At 40.2% G+C, this 20114-nt stretch overlaps 2 protein-coding genes across 2 annotated transcripts; one reads left to right on the forward strand and one right to left on the reverse strand.

Annotated features, from left to right (window-relative positions):
• The first annotated feature begins 2188 nt into the window (after positions 1–2188).
• Positions 2189–2793, forward strand: LOC126792035 (phylloplanin-like). Its single transcript, XM_050518541.1, has 2 exons — positions 2189–2357; positions 2510–2793. Exons 1-2 carry the CDS (start codon positions 2189–2191, stop codon positions 2791–2793), a joined length of 453 nt encoding a protein of 150 aa, XP_050374498.1.
• Positions 2794–10057: 7264 nt separating this feature from the next.
• Positions 10058–17479, reverse strand: LOC126792968 (uncharacterized). Its single transcript, XM_050519499.1, has 14 exons — positions 17165–17479; positions 16653–16811; positions 16426–16542; positions 16237–16321; positions 15325–15433; positions 15151–15218; positions 14952–15071; positions 13925–14871; positions 12970–13173; positions 12810–12870; positions 12134–12247; positions 11498–11611; positions 11318–11404; positions 10058–11086 (listed from the first exon to the last, which is right to left on the reverse strand). Exons 1-14 carry the CDS (start codon positions 17254–17256, stop codon positions 11060–11062), a joined length of 2304 nt encoding a protein of 767 aa, XP_050375456.1. The 5' UTR covers positions 17257–17479; the 3' UTR covers positions 10058–11059.
• Positions 17480–20114: the final 2635 nt, after the last annotated feature.

Here is a 20114-nt window from a genome sequence, read left to right on the forward strand (position 1 = left end):
GGCAGTAATCGGAACCAAGCCTTGGCCGAGTGTCGGTTACGATTCAGTTAGAGCTCTAGTCTGTCTGTCGGTGTACTGCATGAGGTAACAGATGGGTTGCCTGGGTCTCATGAGTACCCATGTTTTTGGGTGATATTGGGTAACAGATGGGTTGCCCAGTGTCTGTCGGTGTACTGCATGAGGGGTAACTGATGGGTTGCCTGGGTCTCATGAGTACCCATGTTTTAAATGATTTTGGGTAACCAGATGGGTTGCCCAGTGCCTGCCGGTGTACTGCATAAGGGGTAACAGATGGGTTGCTTGGATTTCATGAGTACCCATATTTTTAAATGATAGGGGTAACAGACAGGTTGCCCAGTGTCACATGAGTACGTTTATCTTTAAATGTTATATGTCATATTTCTTTTGTATGCGATGTATGTTATACTGTTGGTTTACTCATACGGGCTGAAAAGCTTACCGGGTTTGTGTTTACAATCCCAGTGCACCAATTCGATGGTGTAAGAGATAATTCTGCAGGTGGAGATTTGCAGATTCGGAGGGCTTACTCTGAAGATTTCTTTCTTCTGTTTGTGGTGAGGATTGAGTGAATTTTACATTTCCATTGGTTATAATACTGAGGTATAAACTAGTTATGTATTATTCAAGTCGACTAAGTCGTATTGTGGACTCAGTTTCGATACACTGTTATTATAAGATAATTTTAATATATTTAAGATTGTTTTAGAATTTTAATAGTTTCAAATTTGAATTTTTATCATTCGAAATTTCAGGATTGTGACAAAACGTGACCGAGAAAACAGAGCCGTAAGGAAATTAGGCTCAGACCATTCGTTGATAACGAATTACAAGTTAGGGTATTATACTGGTACAACCTTGAAGTTTGGTACTATATTGGACTTACCAGAATAATTTAGGACCTGATGGGAAAAAAATATCTTCATTGTCATAAGATCAGGATTGCTGGAGCATTAATGTCACATCATACTATCTTGTGTTTTTTCGTGTTTTGTTGCTGTGCTCAATCATGTTCTACAGCCAAAATTAAAGAGTTGAGAAACAATAGTAGTATTAAACAGTGCGCAGGGAAAATGATTTAGATTGATGTCCGAATCCAGAAACTCGGTTGTATAACTTTTTTAAAAGTTGAGACGCCCAAACGAAGTGGCTAAAACTGATCTCCAAACCTTGCGCTCAGATCTTAATACCTCTTTAACGGTAACCGTGCCGCGTAGCAAAAAATTTCAAATTTTTACATGGCTGCGTAGAGCACTTTGTCACGGGCCCTGGTAATTTTCGGAGATTTTTACTGGCACCGGAGCTATTTTTAAAGAATTTTTGAAGTTCTGAAACCATTTTAGAAAGTAAAAATACAGTTAAATGGAGATGTGTCGGGCCAGAGACGCGTCACGTGTCCAAGAAAAACAAATATTGGCTGGAATTAAAGGGGTGCTGCTTCTTGCCTTGTTCTGTTCGTTTCTTGATTTCAGGACTTACAGGGCGGTTATGTGCTCATTCGACCTCGTGTTTGTTTATCGTTTTCACTTTGTAGTTTGTAGCATGCCAAACCTCTATCTCCGCCCAAATTCAAATTCAACCAACAGCTGTGCAACTCTTAGGCCATATTACTTCATTCCGCCTAATCTTTTAACTGATTATTATCAGAAACAGGAGGAATTTTTCAGTGGTTGAGATTTAATTTTTAGTGGTTGACCGGCAACAAGATCAAACCACTATTCTAAAATCGTTTTTGACTATCTAACTATGAACTTTCAATATATAGATCGATATGGCCTTCATTTTTTGAAACCTCGATGATTCCATGCATATAGTATATATTCAAAGTTTCAAATGCTTACACTTTTTTTTTTCATACCTAAAACTGGCGTTAATGAAACTCCTAGATCAATAAATGGATGACACTGTTTTTGGGAAAGGTTGTAGCGAAAGTAGAGTCTCCCAAACTAGTGGTACTGAAATTTAAGAACAACGAGCAGTCATTAGGTTTCTGTCAATTACAACAAGAAAATCTGGCAACAACATACTTGACCTTCTGGAACTTAAAGCCCAGGCTTGCCTATAAATTGAATACTTCGCACAAAGCAAATCATTAAGCTATTAGTTATCTTGCAATCTAATCTTACAAGAATAATATTATACGTTAAGTTCGTTCGTGCATTCTCGATCAATGGCGCCCACTAAGAAAACAATGTTGTTTGTGTGCCTGTTGGTTGCTGCAGTGGCGGTGGTTGTTCCTGTTGCCCAAGGCAATGCTCATAAGAGTATAAGCTTAATCACAGGAAAGCTCTTTTGCACTCTCAATGGAAATGGCACTGCTTCAAGCCCACCATTCCCAAGTAAGATCCCTAAACACCCATGCATGCATATATTAGAGCAACAACATAAACAATCAATTGACCACGTTTCTCGCCTGATGATCATCGATCAGGCTATATGTACATATTGTAAAATAAATTGTTATGTTGATCTCTTGTGTATTCACATGTAGATGCTAGCGTCCAACTACGTTGCGGATCAGGCAACGGTAAATTATTTGAAACTGCGAAAACCAACTCCACGGGACAGTTTAGCATCCTTGAGAAAAATTTACCCTATACAGTCGCTCAAGTATTATCCGGATGTCGTGTTGTGGTTGCCACACCATTTAAGAAGTGCAACTCCACTCTGCCTGCCATCGGTACTGTAGCTTCAAAGTTAACATTGAACCCAACCCCCGTCGTTGGCCCTAAAAACGTCACCATCTACAAGGCGGTTAACTTTAAACGACTCTAAATTCTAAATTTCAAGACAACGATATGGCATTACGGCCGGCCAATATCTGCATACTTCTTACTTATATGAATAAAGGTCGATTAAGAAATAAAGATACGTACTACGTATTGGTAACAACTAGTTGATATTACTGTTAGTATTTGCCTTCCAAGTACAACTGTAATGAATGGATTTCTTGTACCAGAAGTTTGTAATGAATAAAGGTTACATCAGATCTTTTTTTAAATATGTTAACCATATTAACCATGCATGCTCAAGGCCATGCATATGCTCGATGATCGTGTTGGCGTGAAACACGGTTCCGGGATTCACGGAGTGAATCACGGATTGCTTTTGTGGGTAGACTAGTATATATATACATCATGTGTGTATGAATTATCATTCAAGCAAGTGTAAATTGATATTCCACTTGGTATCAGAGCCTCTTGCTCTGTTTTTCTGGGATCTTTTTTTTGTTTTTCCTTTTTTCTTTTTTCCGGCAGCTAGCTCGGAGCTTCTGTTTTTCAGCTCCTCAAAGGTGTGGGGCACTGTCACGACTGAAAAATCATCCACCGGAGCCGACGACCTCGCTGTCACCAGCTCGGAACTTACCCGGAGCCGTGACATACCCGACCCGGCAAGCTCCTCTTCCACCTATACCCGGAATCGCGACACCACGTTCCGGCGAACTCGCTACTCCCTCGCCAGACTCCGCTGCCTCTCCTCACACTTCTTCACCTCGCCATCGTCGATCCACTTCTTGATTCTCCCGGCGAACAGTGCCTTGAGGCGGTCCTCGAGCTCCACGTTGTCCGACGGCACCGAGACCTTGGCATCGAGCCAGAGGAGGAATCTGTGGACGCGGTCGAGAGCCGGAGTCGTCCTCCGTCGTCGGGTTTCGTATGCCTGTATTCGCTTCCGACTTTTCAAGAAGAAATTCCTCCTCCTCGCCGATCCGGTACTCTCGTTGCCTCCATGGGCCGCGCCTCCCAGAGCTAGACGATCGCCTCGAGCACGTCGCACCACTGCGAGTAGAACAGCGACGCCGCAAGCTCCCACGCTCCGCCGTTGAAATTCGTCTCTGAAACTGCATCTTTGACCCGCCCGGCCCAAATCCGACCTGGCCAGCATCCGACCCGACCCGGCACGCTCCAACCCGCTCCGACCCGGACCAAATTCAATCCGGTCCACCCGACCCGGTCCGGTTAGAATCAGTAGTCTTTCTTCCTGGCAGTGTAAGTGCACCGTCAGTGCAAGTGCACCGGAGACAGATTCAATGGGTTCTGGACACCAAACTGAGGGTTCTACGTTTCTTGATGTTCAATTAGTTCCGGAACCAGATATCTATGGTGTGGTTGGGCATGATTATCATACTGCTGGAGGAGCACCTACAGCCTCCATGGTGGGCCGTAGTCAAATTGGTATGGCTTTCAATATTTCTCACTCTGTTAGTTTTGGTACATGGATTATTGATTCTGGTGCATCTGATCATATGACTTATGATAAATCTTATTTTACCGTATTGTCCCCTCCACCCGTACCCTATGTTACTAATGCTAATGGTGAGGCATTCCCGGTGTTAGGGACAGGGTCTGATCGTATTACTCCCACCATAGAGCTTCACAATGTACTTTATGTACCTGCTTTATCTCATCATTTGATATATGTTCCCAAATTGAACGCTGACGCTCAGTGCTCTGTGACCTTTTTTCCTATGTATGTGTTATTTTAGAATCTTCTCACCGGACGGGTAATTGGTCGGGGGTATTTGAGGGGCCGGTTGTTTCATCTGTATCTGCATACGCCGGGGAAAAACCAGGGGGGCAATCTCGGACCGCTTTACTCTCTACCTCTGACAAGCTAAGTGAAATTTGGTTATGGCATCGTCGCTTAGGGCATCCATCTTTTAGTGTTATGAAAAAATCCATGCCTATTTTGTTTATTAATGTGGACGAGTCTTGTTTATCTTGTGAGACATGTGTTTCAGGCAAGAATCATCGATCTACTTATTCCCCTAGTACCTCTACTAAAAGTTTTCTTCCTTTTGAATTAATTCATTCTGATGTTTGGAGACCCTCTAAAGAGTCTACTGTGTCAGGAATGCGATATTTTGTGTCATTCATTGATGATTGCACACGTCTTTTCTCGATTGTTCTTCTTAAAAATAAAGATGAGGTTTTTCCCGGTTTTTGTGCCTTTCATACCTCTGTCCAAACACAATATAATGCTACCATTCGAGTTATTCGTTCTGATAATTGGGGGGGGGGATATGTGAATCATGTCTTTCAGGAGTTCTTTAACACACACAGAATTGTTCATCAAACAACGTGTCCTTACATACCTGAGCAAAATGGGGTTTCTGAAAGAAAAAATCGTCATTTACTTGATATGGCTCGGTGTATTCTTTTTAGTGCCCACATGCCTAAATACCTTTGGGGTGATGCTGTCATTACTTCCGCCCACCTCATTAATCGTCTTCCATCTCGTGTCCTTTAGGGGAAAGTTCCTTATGAGGTGCTTGCATCTCATGTCTCATTACCCTCTTTTCAGAATCTTCTTGCCCGTGTTTTCGGTTGTGTTGCTTTTGTTCATCTTCCCCAACATCAACGTTCTAAGTTGGATGCCCGGGCAGTTAAATGTGTGTTTGTTGGGTACGGAGGACATCAGAAAGGGTACCGGTGCTATCATCCCCCTACCCGAAAGTACTATGTCACTATGGATGTTACCTTTTTTTAGGACATGAGTTATTTTTCCTCTTCTGATACTGCTCTTCAGAGGGAGAATTCATATTTTGAAGAGCTGTATCATGGAGAGGGGGAAACCAGTGAGCCAGTCGATATGGTAACAGGTTCTGTTGAGATTACCAATGTGTCAGCTACACAGGCACCACTGGAGGTCGTCACTCGAGAGATTCAGGCACCAGAAACTGACAACACAACTGCCCCTCATGTTTCCCCTACACCTGTTTATACCCCTGACCAATGCTCTCATGGTACAGAAGATCACTCATCTGAGGTTAGTCATTCTATTAGGGATAATAGTAGAGAATATGTTTTGCCAAATAGGTCTACTCGGGGTCAACCAACAAAAAAAAATGAACCTACCCTTCAGACAAAAGGCAAGTATCCTGTGGCAAATTGTATATCTACCAAAAGATTATCTAAGTCATATGAGTCATTTGTAAATCAAATATCTATTGTATCAGTACCTAACAAAGTGCAAGATGCATTGAGAGATCCAAAATGGACAAAATCAATGGAGGAAGAGATGGAAGCATTACAAAAGAACAATACTTATGAGCTTGTACCTCCACCATATGGCAAGAAGACTGTAGGATGTCGTTAGGTGTTTACAGTGAAGCATAATCCAGATGGGTCAGTAAGCCGGTATAAAGCACGCCTAGTAGCGAAGGGGTTCACCCAGACATATGGCATAGACTATGATGAGACATTCGCATCTGTTGCAAAGATAAACACTATCCGGATATTGCTCTCTGTCGCTGCTAATTTGAACTGGCCACTTAGACAATTTGATGTTAAGAATGCATTCCTTCATAGAGAATTAACGGAGGAAGTATACATGGATCTTCCGCCTGGATATGTGGCCGCTTCTCCAAGTAACTCCGTATGCAGATTGAGAAAATCTTTGTATGGTCTTAAACAGTCACCTCGTGCTTGGTTTGGAAGATTTTCACAATTCATGAGGAAAATTGGCTATATGCAGAGTAATTCAGACCACACATTATTTCTCAAACACCAACAAGGGAAGGTAACAGCCCTAATCATATATGTTGACGATATGGTAGTTACTGGTAATGATACTATTGAGGTGGACAGATTACAAAAGCAGCTAGCCACAGAATTTGAGATGAAGGACCTAGGTACACTCAAGTATTTCTTGGGCATTGAGGTAGCCCGGGGAAGTGATGGTATCTATCTGTGTGAGAGGAAGTACATCCTTGATCTACTAACGGAGACAGTTATGTTAGATTGCACTCCAATTGATACTCCTATTGAGCAGAATCATCGGTTAGCAGAGTACTCAGATCAAGTGCCCACTGACAAAACTCGTTATCAGAGGCTAGTTGGATGCTTGATTTATTTGTCACATACCAGGCCAGATGTTGCGTATGCAGTAAGTGTTGTGAGTCAGTTTATGCATAATCCGAGTGTGGATCACATGGATGCTGTTGTGAGGATTTTGAGGTACTTGAAGTCAGCTCCAGGGAGAGGAGTAATGTTTTCTAATCACAACAATATCCTTGAGATTTGTGGCTTCACAGATGCAGACTGGCTTGGAAATATTACATATCGAAGATCTACATCAGGGTATTTTACCTTTGTTGGAGGTAATCTTGTTACGTGGAAGAGTAAAAAACAAAATGTGGTAGCTCGATCTAGTGCTGAAGCAGAATATAGAGGTATGGCTCAGGAGTGTGCGAATTGTTATGGCTTAGAAATTTGCTACAAGATTTGAGTATTAGGCCTCAATGTGCCATGCAGTTGTACTGTGACAACAAGGCAGCTATCGATATTTCACATAATCATGTGCAACATGATCGTACAAAACATGTGGAGGTTGATCGTCATTTTATAAAAGAAAAGCTAGACGCGAAGATCATTAGTTTTCCTTTTGTTTCTACAGAAGAGGAACTTGCCGATATGCTCACAAAAGGAGTGTCTAAAAAGGTATTTTATGATTCACTTAGCAAGTTGGGCATGGTTGATATGTATGCACCAACTTGAGGGGGAGTGTTGGCGTGAATCACGGATTGCTTTTGTGGGTAGACTAGCATATATGTACATCATGTGTGTATGAATTATCATTCAAGCAAGTGTAAATCGATATTCCACTGATCGATCATTGCAAAAAATAAACATATCCATAATTGACACAAAAAGATCTTATGTTTTCCTGGTTGAAGACAAAGAGTCTAACAAACGCCCGAGAGGTATATGATATATGCCTACGGGTATCATGGTCAGTAATGAGCCATTTGCCGATTGTACCTCGAAAGCCGATTGAAAGACAAGTTTTTTCTCATTTGTTGTTAAAAACATATAGGTTATGATCAACCACTTTCTCAACTACAGACCAAGATTATCAAACTTATATATACTTATGACTTATCTTTAACAGCAACGTATATATAAACAGTATAAACTGACGCAGGGAGCCAAATGAAAGCATCCGGCAGAGAACAGAGCGACACCCACTGAGAGCTCGACACTCAATTCTTAAACTATAAGCTGAAATTCACTTCTCTTAATTCTAACATTATGATATTGCATGAACAAAACAACCAGATCAATTACATGCATGCAATAGAATCCAGTTGTTTCCAATTAACATGTACATGTAAGAAAAAAGAATGCGCTGTAATAAGTATATATTTTAGAACGCTAACCATGCAAAAGTAAGATTTGAATCTGCAAATACACCTTCAGTATGATGATCTCCATTATTACTCCATACATGAGCAGTAGAACCCTAGCTAGCTAGCTCGAATATGTGAAAAGGGATTTGGAACAAACATGATATATGGAAAGTCAAACTCCAGTTGATCAGCAACACGGACTTCTTTCATTTGTTTGCTCCTCCAACTAAACAAAGCTAAACGACAGCTGGGGTTGTTTCAAGTACCATCGAGTGAATGAAAAGGGTAGATTGCATTCTGATCTTGTTCTGGAGAATTTTTTTGAAGAAACTAATAAAGACTGTCTGACACTCAAAAACAAAGCATGCTCACCAATGGAGTGGACCGCCATCCATCTGACTCTGGAATCTCGTTTATAAACATGGAACTCAGACACAGGTGGTTTGTCACACCATCTATAGAGCATTCGAACCAAGAAAAGATCATCTACGCCTGTTTTGATTATGAAAGCAATACCGGTATCTACACCCCGATAAGTGTGTACTATAGACGACGCATCCAGCTTGATTTCGAATTTTTAACAGGATAAGAACTCACGAAATTCCATACCTGAACAGTAGTATACCCATCACAGTGATCACACAAAGAATAAAGCTGATTCTCATAACTCGTAACATCATTGTACGCTCTTTGTTCATCAAGTTTTGTCCACTCATCATCTGTAGTCATACAGAATGCAAGGGAATAACCACACAACTAGTGAATCTGTACATTACAAAGACCCCAATGCTTCTTTTGTTGCTGCTGCTACAGATTGGCCGCGAGGACAGAATAACTACTTTAGTTATGAACCGGGATATAAAATCTTTCATTGATGTGATATCTATATAGAATTTTGTTGATGTAGTAGGACACGAGTTCTGTTTCTGACTTCGATTTTGATTGTACACGAGTCATCCTAGAAGTAGATCTCATCATCATAAGCGATGCTTATAACATCCGGAAAAGTACTAAAAGGTGGGAGTTGAAGTTGTGTACCCGAAAGGGGATTGAAGAGCACAAGCTTTAGCTGATTCTTATTCTGCAAGACAACAAGAAGTAGCCAACCTTGGTCAGAACCAAGGCAAACACTATGACCTAATTCCTCGATCAGGCATGTTCTTGTTCAAGTTGTAGAACTTTCCTTCGAGACTGTAATGTTTTGATATGTGAGATTGTGAGTCGGTAAAAATTTGTTGAATTATTGATCATTGAGATTTCTTATATGAGCACACAGGAATGACTCGTGGGAATTTTCAAGGATTTGCTTTCACTATGGATTCTGGCCATGGTGCTTATTGGCTTATTGCTCCTCCACTGGAGCAAAATTCCGTTCAAAAACACCTCCAATACAGTCTGGTCCAGTGCATCGTTAAGCATACGTTGTAGGAGAAATCAATTGTTGTTAATATAGCTCGATTTCGAGCTTGCTCTGGCTTCAGGATGGTGTCTTTTATATGAAGAACAAGGTTGGCCCGGCAGCCCCTCAAGCTAGAACAAGGCTTAAGCTGAGGACTTGAACCCTAGCAAACTTACTATGCAGGCTGAATTGGATAACTTTAGGAAAAACTGGCTGCTAGGACCTTAGGTGTAGCAGGCAACCCTAATTATAGGAGGCCAAGGATGTGAATTAGGAGCATGAACAACTCTCTGGGTTACCTCATTTGCAAACTAGCTAAACTGAGAAAAGTAGATTGATTTCCCTTTGTTCTTAACCCACAGCTCATCCCTAGTTATGAAATTTATGATACTGGTTGCTTTGTGCATAATCTCATAGGAACTATGATTCTCTAGTAATAAGACTTGTAACTCAATCTTGACATAAGCCAAGAATTTTGGAGGAGCAATTGTTTTACGCTATTTGCAAATTCGAAATGAACTGAACCCACGTTTAGATTAGACAAACATACAGATCTATAATATACACAATTGAATCACTTTGTCCTGTTGTTTCAATACCCGAGCTTTTTTCCACTGATCTATTTTCTTCGATTAGAAAATAAAATTACAAATTAGACTACTACATCCCACCTCCACATTGATCAAAATGAAAGGTAGAATAAACAGAAGCAGGGAGGAGCCCCAATACATTACATTTGGAATTTGCCCGGAAATTCTCTTTACACCAGACATGCTTAAATGAAACAGAATCGAACCAGACAGTCGGACCTCCACCAGAGATTTAATCTTCCAAAGCTCTGCAAGCGGTCTAAAAGCACATCAAGAATTTCCTTCAATGTTGGACATTTGGAGGTAAAAGCAGCGGTTACTTGAGCAGGCCTCAGGGTAAGGCTTTAGCCTCAACAGTGAGGACATCTGAAAGACGAGGATTCTGTGACACCACTGCAATGGGGGATGACTGAGGATCTTCACCGCGAAACCAGCATCTACTTCATGGGAAGGTTGAACCAAACTATCAAAGTTGAGTTCAACTGAGTTGGGTGGAGCATGCCACTAAATGACAAGGGAAAGGGTCAGAGAATTTTGGCAACGGAGGGGGTTTATGGAAAGGTAAAGTTGCTCCATGAGCTACTTGACGGGGATCAACAGGAGTGTGATGAAACAAGACACAGATTCCACGGCAAATATTTAAAAAAATTCTAAGGAACAGGTTATGCTGCGAAAGGTGAGCAAGAAACAAAGGTCAGAGGTAATGAGTAGGGGAGAGGGAAGATGAGAAAGGATCCAAGTCTGACGAGTAAAACTGTAAGAAGGCAATAATGAGTAAAAAGATGATCCAAGTATTCCTCTGCATTATTGCAGAAAGGCAAGTGTGGAGAGCTGAAGCTTTACATCTAAATAGACCTTAACAAGAAACGAACCAGCTAGGCTGAGCAGTACATCCCACAGGTGGAGAACGGCAGCTAGTCCCTAGCATTCTAAAGCATAGGTCGGGACCTACAATAAAAAAATCCGTAAAATGGTAAAAAAGCACTTTTGCCAAACAAAATTATCACATTCCAAACCACCACCCAGACCCCAAGTAAATACATTCTAATTGAAGGTGTAAAAAGGAAATAAATTTTAATTTGATGAGTTTCAAGAATATTCTGCCAAGAAAATACGTGTATCCAAAATTTTATCAGATTAACACAAACAAATGGATGACAAACTGGTGCCTATTTATACCTCTAGCATGTTTTCATCAAGAAAACTGGAAGTTGTATGACTCACAGCACGAGAACTATCATATTGGAGGATCCTTAACTTCCCTTCCTACATCACATAACAGGGGCCATTGTAAGTTCAGGATACTGGCTGAGGAACAATAAAACCAAAAGTAAGACAATTCAAAATCCAGTTGCTTACCTTAGTTCCATAAACAAGGCCACCTCCAACAGAAGGATGAAAACAAGCTACATTGACCTCATCTTCTGCGCTAGGGAGAATTCTCACAAGTTCCATATCAGAAACTCTGTACACCTGAATAATAACTACAAGTCATTAAATTTATCCCAAAATGTACTTGGTACCTACTTAATATAGCAGTTCAACCACAGCAGAAGATAACTAGCGTATATAAATCTCATTTAGCACACAAGTATTGGAGTCCAATGCCTCTTCTACTTTAATGTAATTTATCACATAATACAACCAAATTTTAGGTTGCATATAGAGTGGTTCTATTCACTTAGACCTCCAATCGTTATGTTTTGCCATACATTTCTTATTTTACCCCCTAGTCCCTAACCTTTCTCTTTTTCTCTTCCATTCTTTTTAACCAATCCCTTTCCCACCTCAACAGTAAAGTGCTGAGCTAGCCTACATGTTTTCCCAGTTCTAATTTCTCTCATATTAATATTAAAATAAAAGATACCTACCACCAAGAAAAATCAAACAATTAAGTAGAAGAGTGAAGGGCAGCATAAATCCAAACTCAAAGATGATAAATATTTTTTTGGACATATCCAGCCAATGCAAATTAATAAAAGTATGGCATCTAACCTCCAAAATGGTGTAAATAGGCACAGTTGTCTCTCCATCAATGACAACACTCTTAAGAAGTGAACTGTGACGCCTGCCATAGGCAAGTAATATGTGTTCTGACGTAGGAGAGAACTGCCATTGGAAAATTCAATATAACTAACTTCATATGAGATCTGATTAAAGCACCAACACTATGTTCCATTAACAAATGATTATAGTTGCAGAGTTCTTGAATCTTTTGAAAAAACATGAGACAACTCTTTCCATCATATGTTCAGCCCAACATACAGGCTAGCAAGATATAAATTTGTGGGAAAATACAAGATTGATGGCAAGTCAATTCAAAGCCTAGAGAATATGAAATGAGAATATTTTGCGAACTTATGAAAAAGAGGCAGCTATTACTTGAGGGTTCATGACTCATCATTCACAGCCAAAATGATGTGAGTCATAACTTATACAAAAATTTTAGAGAAGAGAGTTGATGCCAGTTATTAATGTGTACCAAATTACATCAATAACTTGGTATAAGGGAGTCAATAAGAAATAATTTTATGATAGGGTTCAAATTTTTTTTCTTTTTCAGAAAGAAATGCAGTGATAATTTGTAAATTAAAGTTTATGTATACTACATGAAAGAAAATTAAGAGGAGAGTGAGAGGGAACCAAAACACCATCTTCATATGTAGCTGACCTGAATAGATGTCAAACAGTGGGCAGCTCGTATTGCCCGGGATGCAAGAACCTTACCAAACCTAGATAATAAAAATAACTTAAAACAGTATAAAGAAAGAACACTGAAATCATGAGGTAACAAAGTAAGAATACATATTTATAGGGAGCTTATGCCTTACGTTGCCTCTTCGAGGGAATATATCCGAAGCTCATACATGACATGGTGAGCTGAGATTGGGTGCCGAGTTGGGGAAGTTGATGCCCCCGTGATATCATGGTTGACCCGACCCTGAATCCCAGAATCACCTTCCAAATGAGGCAACATACATGCAACACAGGCTGCTAAAAACCTTCCACAAGGTGAAAAATGGGCTCCCATTTCACTGCAACAAAGTTTAAATTAATTAAAAGATAAAAAGCCAGTAATAATATTGAATTTCAAACTGTGATGTACTGCATAGCCATATACTTTTAGTTCTCTTTAATACCCACACCCCACTAAAATCAATTTGCAAACCTGGGCTAGAAACCAGACCCCTGCCTAAACCCAAAACTTTAGCACATTTTCTAGGTAGATACTTAAGGATGATCAAATCTTTGACCACAAGGGAGCAAACCATGGGGATGACAATTTCTAAAAACCCCTTGCTGAGAAAGGAATTCAGATACTTCAAACAAATTGACTAACCATGCTAATTATATATATACTAACATGGACCCCGTGCAATGCTCGTGTTATTTGTGAATCATATCCGTGCAACACACCAGTTAATTGTTAATAGAATAAAACAGTCATTTGTAATCTTTTTTGTTAAAGTATAATCATTTTATGTAATTGTGTTTAATACAAAGGGTATTTGTGGGATGCTGGTTTTATAAAAGATTTGTTTTTTTTTTTACATTTTTAACCCTTCTTGATATGTTTTATTTTGGCAGATCACATTTTTACATGGGCAATATAGGGAGTTCAATTTTTTGGTGAAGCTGTTGACACCAAAGTCAGGCTTCCAGTTATAGTAGTGGAGATACCAGGCAACCAACTCACAACTGATTATCCTTCTTAAAATGGCATTTATTTAAGGAACTGATAACAAGATATGTCAAAGAATGTCAAGGTCCATAACTGGAACTTACCTACAGAGTACAGCATGTGGAATAATTAAGCAACATCTGTCAGCATCAAGGGGAGCGCATGGATTTTTCACATCATGCGGCCAAACTCTGAGCTTCACAGTACAAGGTAACTCTGCCGCCGCCGCTGCAGCTAGGGAGTTGGCAAGCTCAGATTGAATTCTGCTGACACCAGGTTGAGGTTCACTTTCACCATGAGCAATATTATTGTATCCAGCGCCCTCATTAGAGCCAATAGTTGACATCATATGAGAACGTGAAGTACGGTGCCGGGAACTAGATCTTCCAGTCGCCCTAGGTTGGTTTACACTAGTCGGTATTACTGAGGAAGTGACAGGAGCTGCACTGTCCATCTCACCATTTGTAGATGGATTGTCATGGGGAGAATCACTTACCAGCCGCAAATTTCGTTGGTTAGCTTGGGTCTGACCGATTAGCCAACCTTGCAAGAAAGGAAGTTCCCAATATGTTGAGTCACCAAAAGGGAATATATTATTACTTCTTCCTTCTGGTTGCACTTCCATAGGCTCTAAAGTACCCATTGAAGATTGAGAAGCTTCAGTTTCCATTTCACTCAGGATCGGACTACTTCCCATGTCTTCTGGCACAGGAGAAGAGCTATTTGGTTCAACAGGGGCCAACAGAAGTTCATACTGGCCTGATGGAGTTGAATACGTTAAAAGCCGCACTGAAGCAGGAGGATCAACTCTCGGTTGTGCACTGCTTGAACCAATATCTACATCATTCCGCTGCATAGATATTCTCCCACTATCTCTAGCAAATGAAGGCCACATCAGCAAAGGTAAAGACATAAGAGGCAGTCCATCTGCCAAACTAGAACGATCACTAGAATGAGCATCTGCCAAATACACAGTAGGTGGGGGATAGCGCAAGTAACCCGGAGAAGTAGCAAGTGTCATTGAGGAATCTGATGAGTCAAGGTCATTGACCTATAAAACAGCAAAATGTTAGAACTCAGACAATTAATCAACGACACATGATAACATGACTAAGATAATTAGTTAATTACCTCAGCTGTTAAAAGGAAAGGAGCAGCATGAGGATGAAAATGCACAGCCCGAAGCGAACGCCGTGTCTTTAGTACTATGGTTGGTGAGTCTCCTCTTCTGTTGTAGTGCCATATGTATAACTAACAAAAGATTTCAAGGTTAAGGCTGTTATTGGACAACACAGATTGATTATCTAAATCCCTAACTATTATCTAGTACCTTGTGACCTGATGCAACAGCAAGAAGCTCCCCTTGGGCATGGAAAGCAATGGAAGCAATGGGGCGTACTGTTAGCAGCAAAAAGAACAATATAAATCACATAGGGTATACAAATTTCATCTTCTAAGAATTACTTGCTTGCAAAGATTTGTATGATAATCCACAAATAATTACAGAAATCACGCGATCCTATACACTCTGCTGTGTTTGAATCCCACAACTTCACTTCATGATCCAAACTTCCACTAGCCAGTATGTCTGGATGCAAAGGATGAAACCTGACCTGCAAATTCACAACGCGGCTAATGTGATGAATCCAGTAGCTATGCTTGAGTGTCAGAATTGCCAAATACTAAATTGATTAATGAATAAAACTACATTTAAGTCCCAACACTAAAACGGGTTCCTAAAATAGCATATTGAGATAATCCCGCTCAAAGAGATTTGATTTTCAAGAGCCTTGTGATAGAGAATTGCAGCATGCCACTTAGATACTTGTGACCTTGTGAAATTTATTAGTTTTACATAACAGGTCAGATTTTGTCTTAGTGAGATTAATAACAGGGTAGACTGAGAATATCTTAGTCCAGACTATTGTTTTCATCGTCATCCTGATCTTAGCCTATTTGTGACAACATATAACTAGTGTAATGACTGTAATCCATATGTAGATATTGGAGATCTGAAATTCACAAGTTACAATACACATATAACAGAAATGATGAAGTATCCTTCATTCTCTAAGGTTATTACGTATGTCATCTACTTATTTGATATTGTCACGCCTATCTGCTTACACTAATTTCACACTTGACTTCTGCTCTACTTATTAATCATGTCTGGCATAAATTATTCAGGGCCTTCTTATTACCAGTAAAGCAAAAGTTCCAAATACACAGCCTGCTATAAAAAAATAAAAAAACGAAACTAGCTACTTAGAAAGTGCTTTACTATGTTTTACTGTGAAAATACTTGGTGCAATCTAGTCAGAGTTAGCAATTACGCAATCTCCAGATAATGAAAACAAAACTTCACACATCTTGCAGGAGTTAAAAAGAAATCAAAGCATGAAGAACTTTGGCTTACCACCCAAGGTGTCCTGCGGTGACCACTCAACACCTTTAAGCAGCTTCCAGTTCGGCAATCAATGATTTTTACAGTATGATCCCCGCTGCAGTTACCGTAGCATACAAAAAATTAGAATAAATTGACTCGAAACTAAGCATTGGTCAAACTTCAAAATTATTTTACATAAACATATAAAGCAGAACTTACTGGGTGGAAGCAAGTGTCTTGCCATCAGGGCTGAAGGCAGCGGCAATCGTCGACCGTGGAGGAGGCACAAGCGTACAATATTTTGCAGACAAATGCTGGAGTGACTCCGCCTCCACCCTGCATCAACATCATAAACCGAAAAGTCAACAACACAAAAATTAAACCAGTGCAAAGCAACCAAACCAACAACAACAAACAAAGCATGCTATGATTTTTTGACACATTACCACGACACAAGTCCATTTCTAGCATCTCTAGCAGCTTCACACCTCACGCCAACGCCATCGGACCGGCTCTTTGACGCCTTCACCCACAGCTTCTTCGCCAAATGCTTAGTCTGCGGCGAGACCTCTCTCCGCGCTAACAAGCTAAACACATTGCTAACACTGCCAGTAACATAAAAAAACAAAACACATCACAAAAATCAGCTCTCTACACTTCCAGAAACACCCCCAAAAAGCATCATCACAACCTAAATCAACATTCCAAACACGAAAACCAGCACGAAACTGGCCTCCGAAAATCGGTGACCACAACAATTAGCTAATTGCATCCTCAAATTTCGAACAATTCCACCTCACTCACCAATTCCGATCAACAATTAAGCACAATTAATAACTAAAAAATTCAAGATCAGGTAGATAGATACATACAAAACCAGAGAACCGATTCCGAGATTGAATTATGTAAAAACCGAATCGAAAGGATCGAAATGAAAGGGAAGGAGCTGAAGTCGGACCTGTGCTTGGCCGGATTGGGCTGGGCAGCGCGGGGGAGGGAGGTAGAAGGAGGAGAGTTGGGCTCGTCGGCCCAAAGCGAACGCGCCCTCATAATTTTGGCGGCAAAATGTCATAATCTCAAGCTTTCCGTCATTTCTATGCTTCCCACAATTGAGATGAGAGCGGGTTCTGCATGCAGCCTGAGATCGAGGAAGAGGGAGAGGGATTCGGTGCGGGAGGGTGCTGGATACGATAGGGTGGGGGCTGGGGAATCGGAGATCGGGAAAATGGAAACTGGGGGTGGGCGTGGAATTTCGGATTTGGGAAAGGAGGAGAATTGTTTGCTTCCTTCCTTTGGGTTTCTGTGATGGGCGTTGCCAGGGAGTCTAGGGGCCCTACGGAGGGGAGTTGACTACAATGCCCTTGCGGATTTAGGTGGGAGAGCGGGGGTTTGTGGGGGTTTGTTGTCCAACCACTCAGACTATGAAAGTTTGAGGAGGAAAAATGGTTTTTTGCTCTCTATTGTAGTAAAAAAAAAAAAAGTAAAACAAATAGGTTATGCATTCTCTGTTTGAAGGGAAGGAGCGGTAAATAGATTGCACACGACTGTGTTAGTCTTTTAGATCAGGGTTAGAAGAAAAACATTTCTCCTGGACATCCTGGTATAGAAGCTACAAGCCGGTCACAAAACCGTCCTAGTAAATTAGGAGGGAGCAAACTTTTCGACTGATGTGTTAATTCATCTTTTGAATGTAGGTTGTTGTAGACATTTTTTGTTTAGAAAATGAATGAGATTAGGATTATGAGTCGGAATGAACAAGAGACGGAATAGATTTATATGTAAGACATTTTTAATTTTTTATTCCATTAAGATGTTTATGTTTACGAGTCAAATTAATGTTGTTTACTTGTCATTAGTAATTATAACTAATACTCAATTGATTAATAAAATATCTTTAAGCATCACGGTACAAGATGAACAAGTAAAATAATTTTATACTTGCTAATTTACTTGGAAATTACGTCTTGAAGTTCGAAAAAATAAACTTGCAAAAATCTGACGTCTAAGATATGAGTGCGAGAGTTCTCCTCTCTCTATTTTGGTGGCAACAAACTTTTAAGCTAGGGTTTTGTGCACTGTGATCCATGTCTTCCAACAAGGCACCATTCGTCCGCGAAATCGTTCAAGCGCTCCTTACCAGAGAAGCGCTCCATCACCCTTCTTCTTTAACTTATCCTTCACTACGGCGTGCGGGGGAAGGTGGATCAAGGTTACCATCTTCTTACCGATAGTGTTGGTTATATGGTGATGGATTTGGAGAAATACTTAGTGTCTGGGATTTGGGGACGTCGTGGGTCACTCAAATCTCAGATCTTTGCGGTGGTAAGGTTGATTAACAACCAATGTTGCAAAGATCATATTGGGGGAGGAAGCTTCACTTTGGTGGCAATGGTTTGGTGTATGGCCCTATTGTGGTGAACATGGCAGGGTGTCGCTGTCAAGGAAGAGGTTTTGGGTGGTGATTCTAAGGTTGTCTAGTGTTTGAGCGGAGCTTGAGGTCGGAACCAAGGTGATGTCTAGTGTCGACGACATGGAGGAAACTAGAGTAGGCGGCGGGTGAGGCTCACGATAGTGGTCGTCGACCTTGGTGTTGTTGACTCTCAGTTGGGTGCCCATAACAGAGCGTGCAACACTTGCCCCGAACCACACCGCAAGCCGAGAAAAAAAACTCCTTGACGCTTTGACGAATCCTGCCTCTCGTTTGGATCCAATAAGATCTGTTGGGTTCCTTGATGAGAAAAAAGGGAGATAACGAAGCTGCTAAGCCACTGACGACCACCACCCCCTAACCCTAACAGAGCTCTACTAGGTCTCGACATAGAAGTTTTGCTAACCTATATGTAGTTATTTGTGAAATATGTCAATTAATTAAATTATTAAGTTATAATTATTATATTTTTTACTATATCTAGTCCGATAATTACCACATCTTAATTTTTTATTTATAAATAAACATTATAAACAAATATAATGGGCTCGGTCCGGTCCATCCAAAAAGCTCGCCCAAGAAAAACCTGTAAGACCCGAGTCCATGGGTAGATTGTACGTGGGCCTTTTATTTTATTAGAAAGCTCGGCTTGGCCCGACCCTTAAATTTGAGGGAGGCAGAGAGAAGATAAGGTTTTCAATAGAGGGAGGCTTTCTAAATGTCGAAGTGTTGGTAGAGACTATAGAGTGCTTATTTTTCTCAATATAATGGCGCTCATTTGAATTTTCATATTAGCAACCCGCGGACTCGATGTTTTAGCGTATGCAGTGTTAGCTTCGGTTTTACTAACTAACCTTAATTCAATTTGCACAATTCATCGATTAAAAAAAAACAACTTTCACATTTATGGTGTAAGCGCAAATTCATTTTGCCCGTACTATTAGACTTATTTGTCAACAGTTTACTTGATCCTCGACTCGTGCAAGGTTCTAATGTTTCACTAACCTCCAACTCACTTCTGACACCAATTTTTTTTTTAATAATGTACTTAATATACAAGGGTGCATAATTTGGAAACATTTTCATACATTTTTAATTAACTTTTAGACGACATATAAATGTCGTCCTATCTAGCAAACTATATGAACTATTTTAAAGTGGGTGTTTTGAGAGGGAGATCAAGTCTCATTTCAATATATATAGTACTACTCCAAAAGTTCGGGAAATTGATCTTATATATGAGGCGACATATAAACGTTATTTGATTTTAAAACAATGAGGTCAAATATTAGACGACATATTAATGTCGCCTTATCTAGTCAAGTATATAAATAATTGAGGCAAAATTTGGGAGGGAGATAAAGTAAATTTCAACAATGTATTCCTCGAACACTTAGGCTATGAAGCTTAAATATCAGACGACATATATATGTACTCTCAATGTCATCACATATGAGGTGTTTCAAACATCATTTATATG

The sequence above is a fragment of the Argentina anserina genome, chromosome 4, assembly GCF_933775445.1.
Source record: "Argentina anserina chromosome 4, drPotAnse1.1, whole genome shotgun sequence".
Taxonomy (NCBI): domain Eukaryota; kingdom Viridiplantae; phylum Streptophyta; class Magnoliopsida; order Rosales; family Rosaceae; genus Argentina; species Argentina anserina.

What these genes read in the sequence shown, in the direction of transcription:
- LOC126792035 (XM_050518541.1), top strand. Translation starts at nt 2,189, where the DNA reads ATGGCGCCCACTAAGAAAACAATGTTGTTTGTGTGCCTGTTGGTTGCT. An exon ending in TTCAAGCCCACCATTCCCAA is followed by an intron (nt 2,358 to 2,509) that starts GTAAGATCCCTA and finishes ATTCACATGTAG; the next exon opens with ATGCTAGCGTCCAACTACGT.
- LOC126792968 (XM_050519499.1), bottom strand. Translation starts at nt 17,256, where the DNA reads ATGAGGGCGCGTTCGCTTTGGGCCGACGAGCCCAACTCTCCTCCTTCT. An exon ending in AGAAATGGACTTGTGTCGTG is followed by an intron (nt 16,543 to 16,652) that starts GTAATGTGTCAA and finishes ATGTTGATGCAG; the next exon opens with GGTGGAGGCGGAGTCACTCC. An exon ending in GCCTTGTTTATGGAACTAAG is followed by an intron (nt 11,405 to 11,497) that starts GTAAGCAACTGG and finishes TATGTGATGTAG; the next exon opens with GAAGGGAAGTTAAGGATCCT.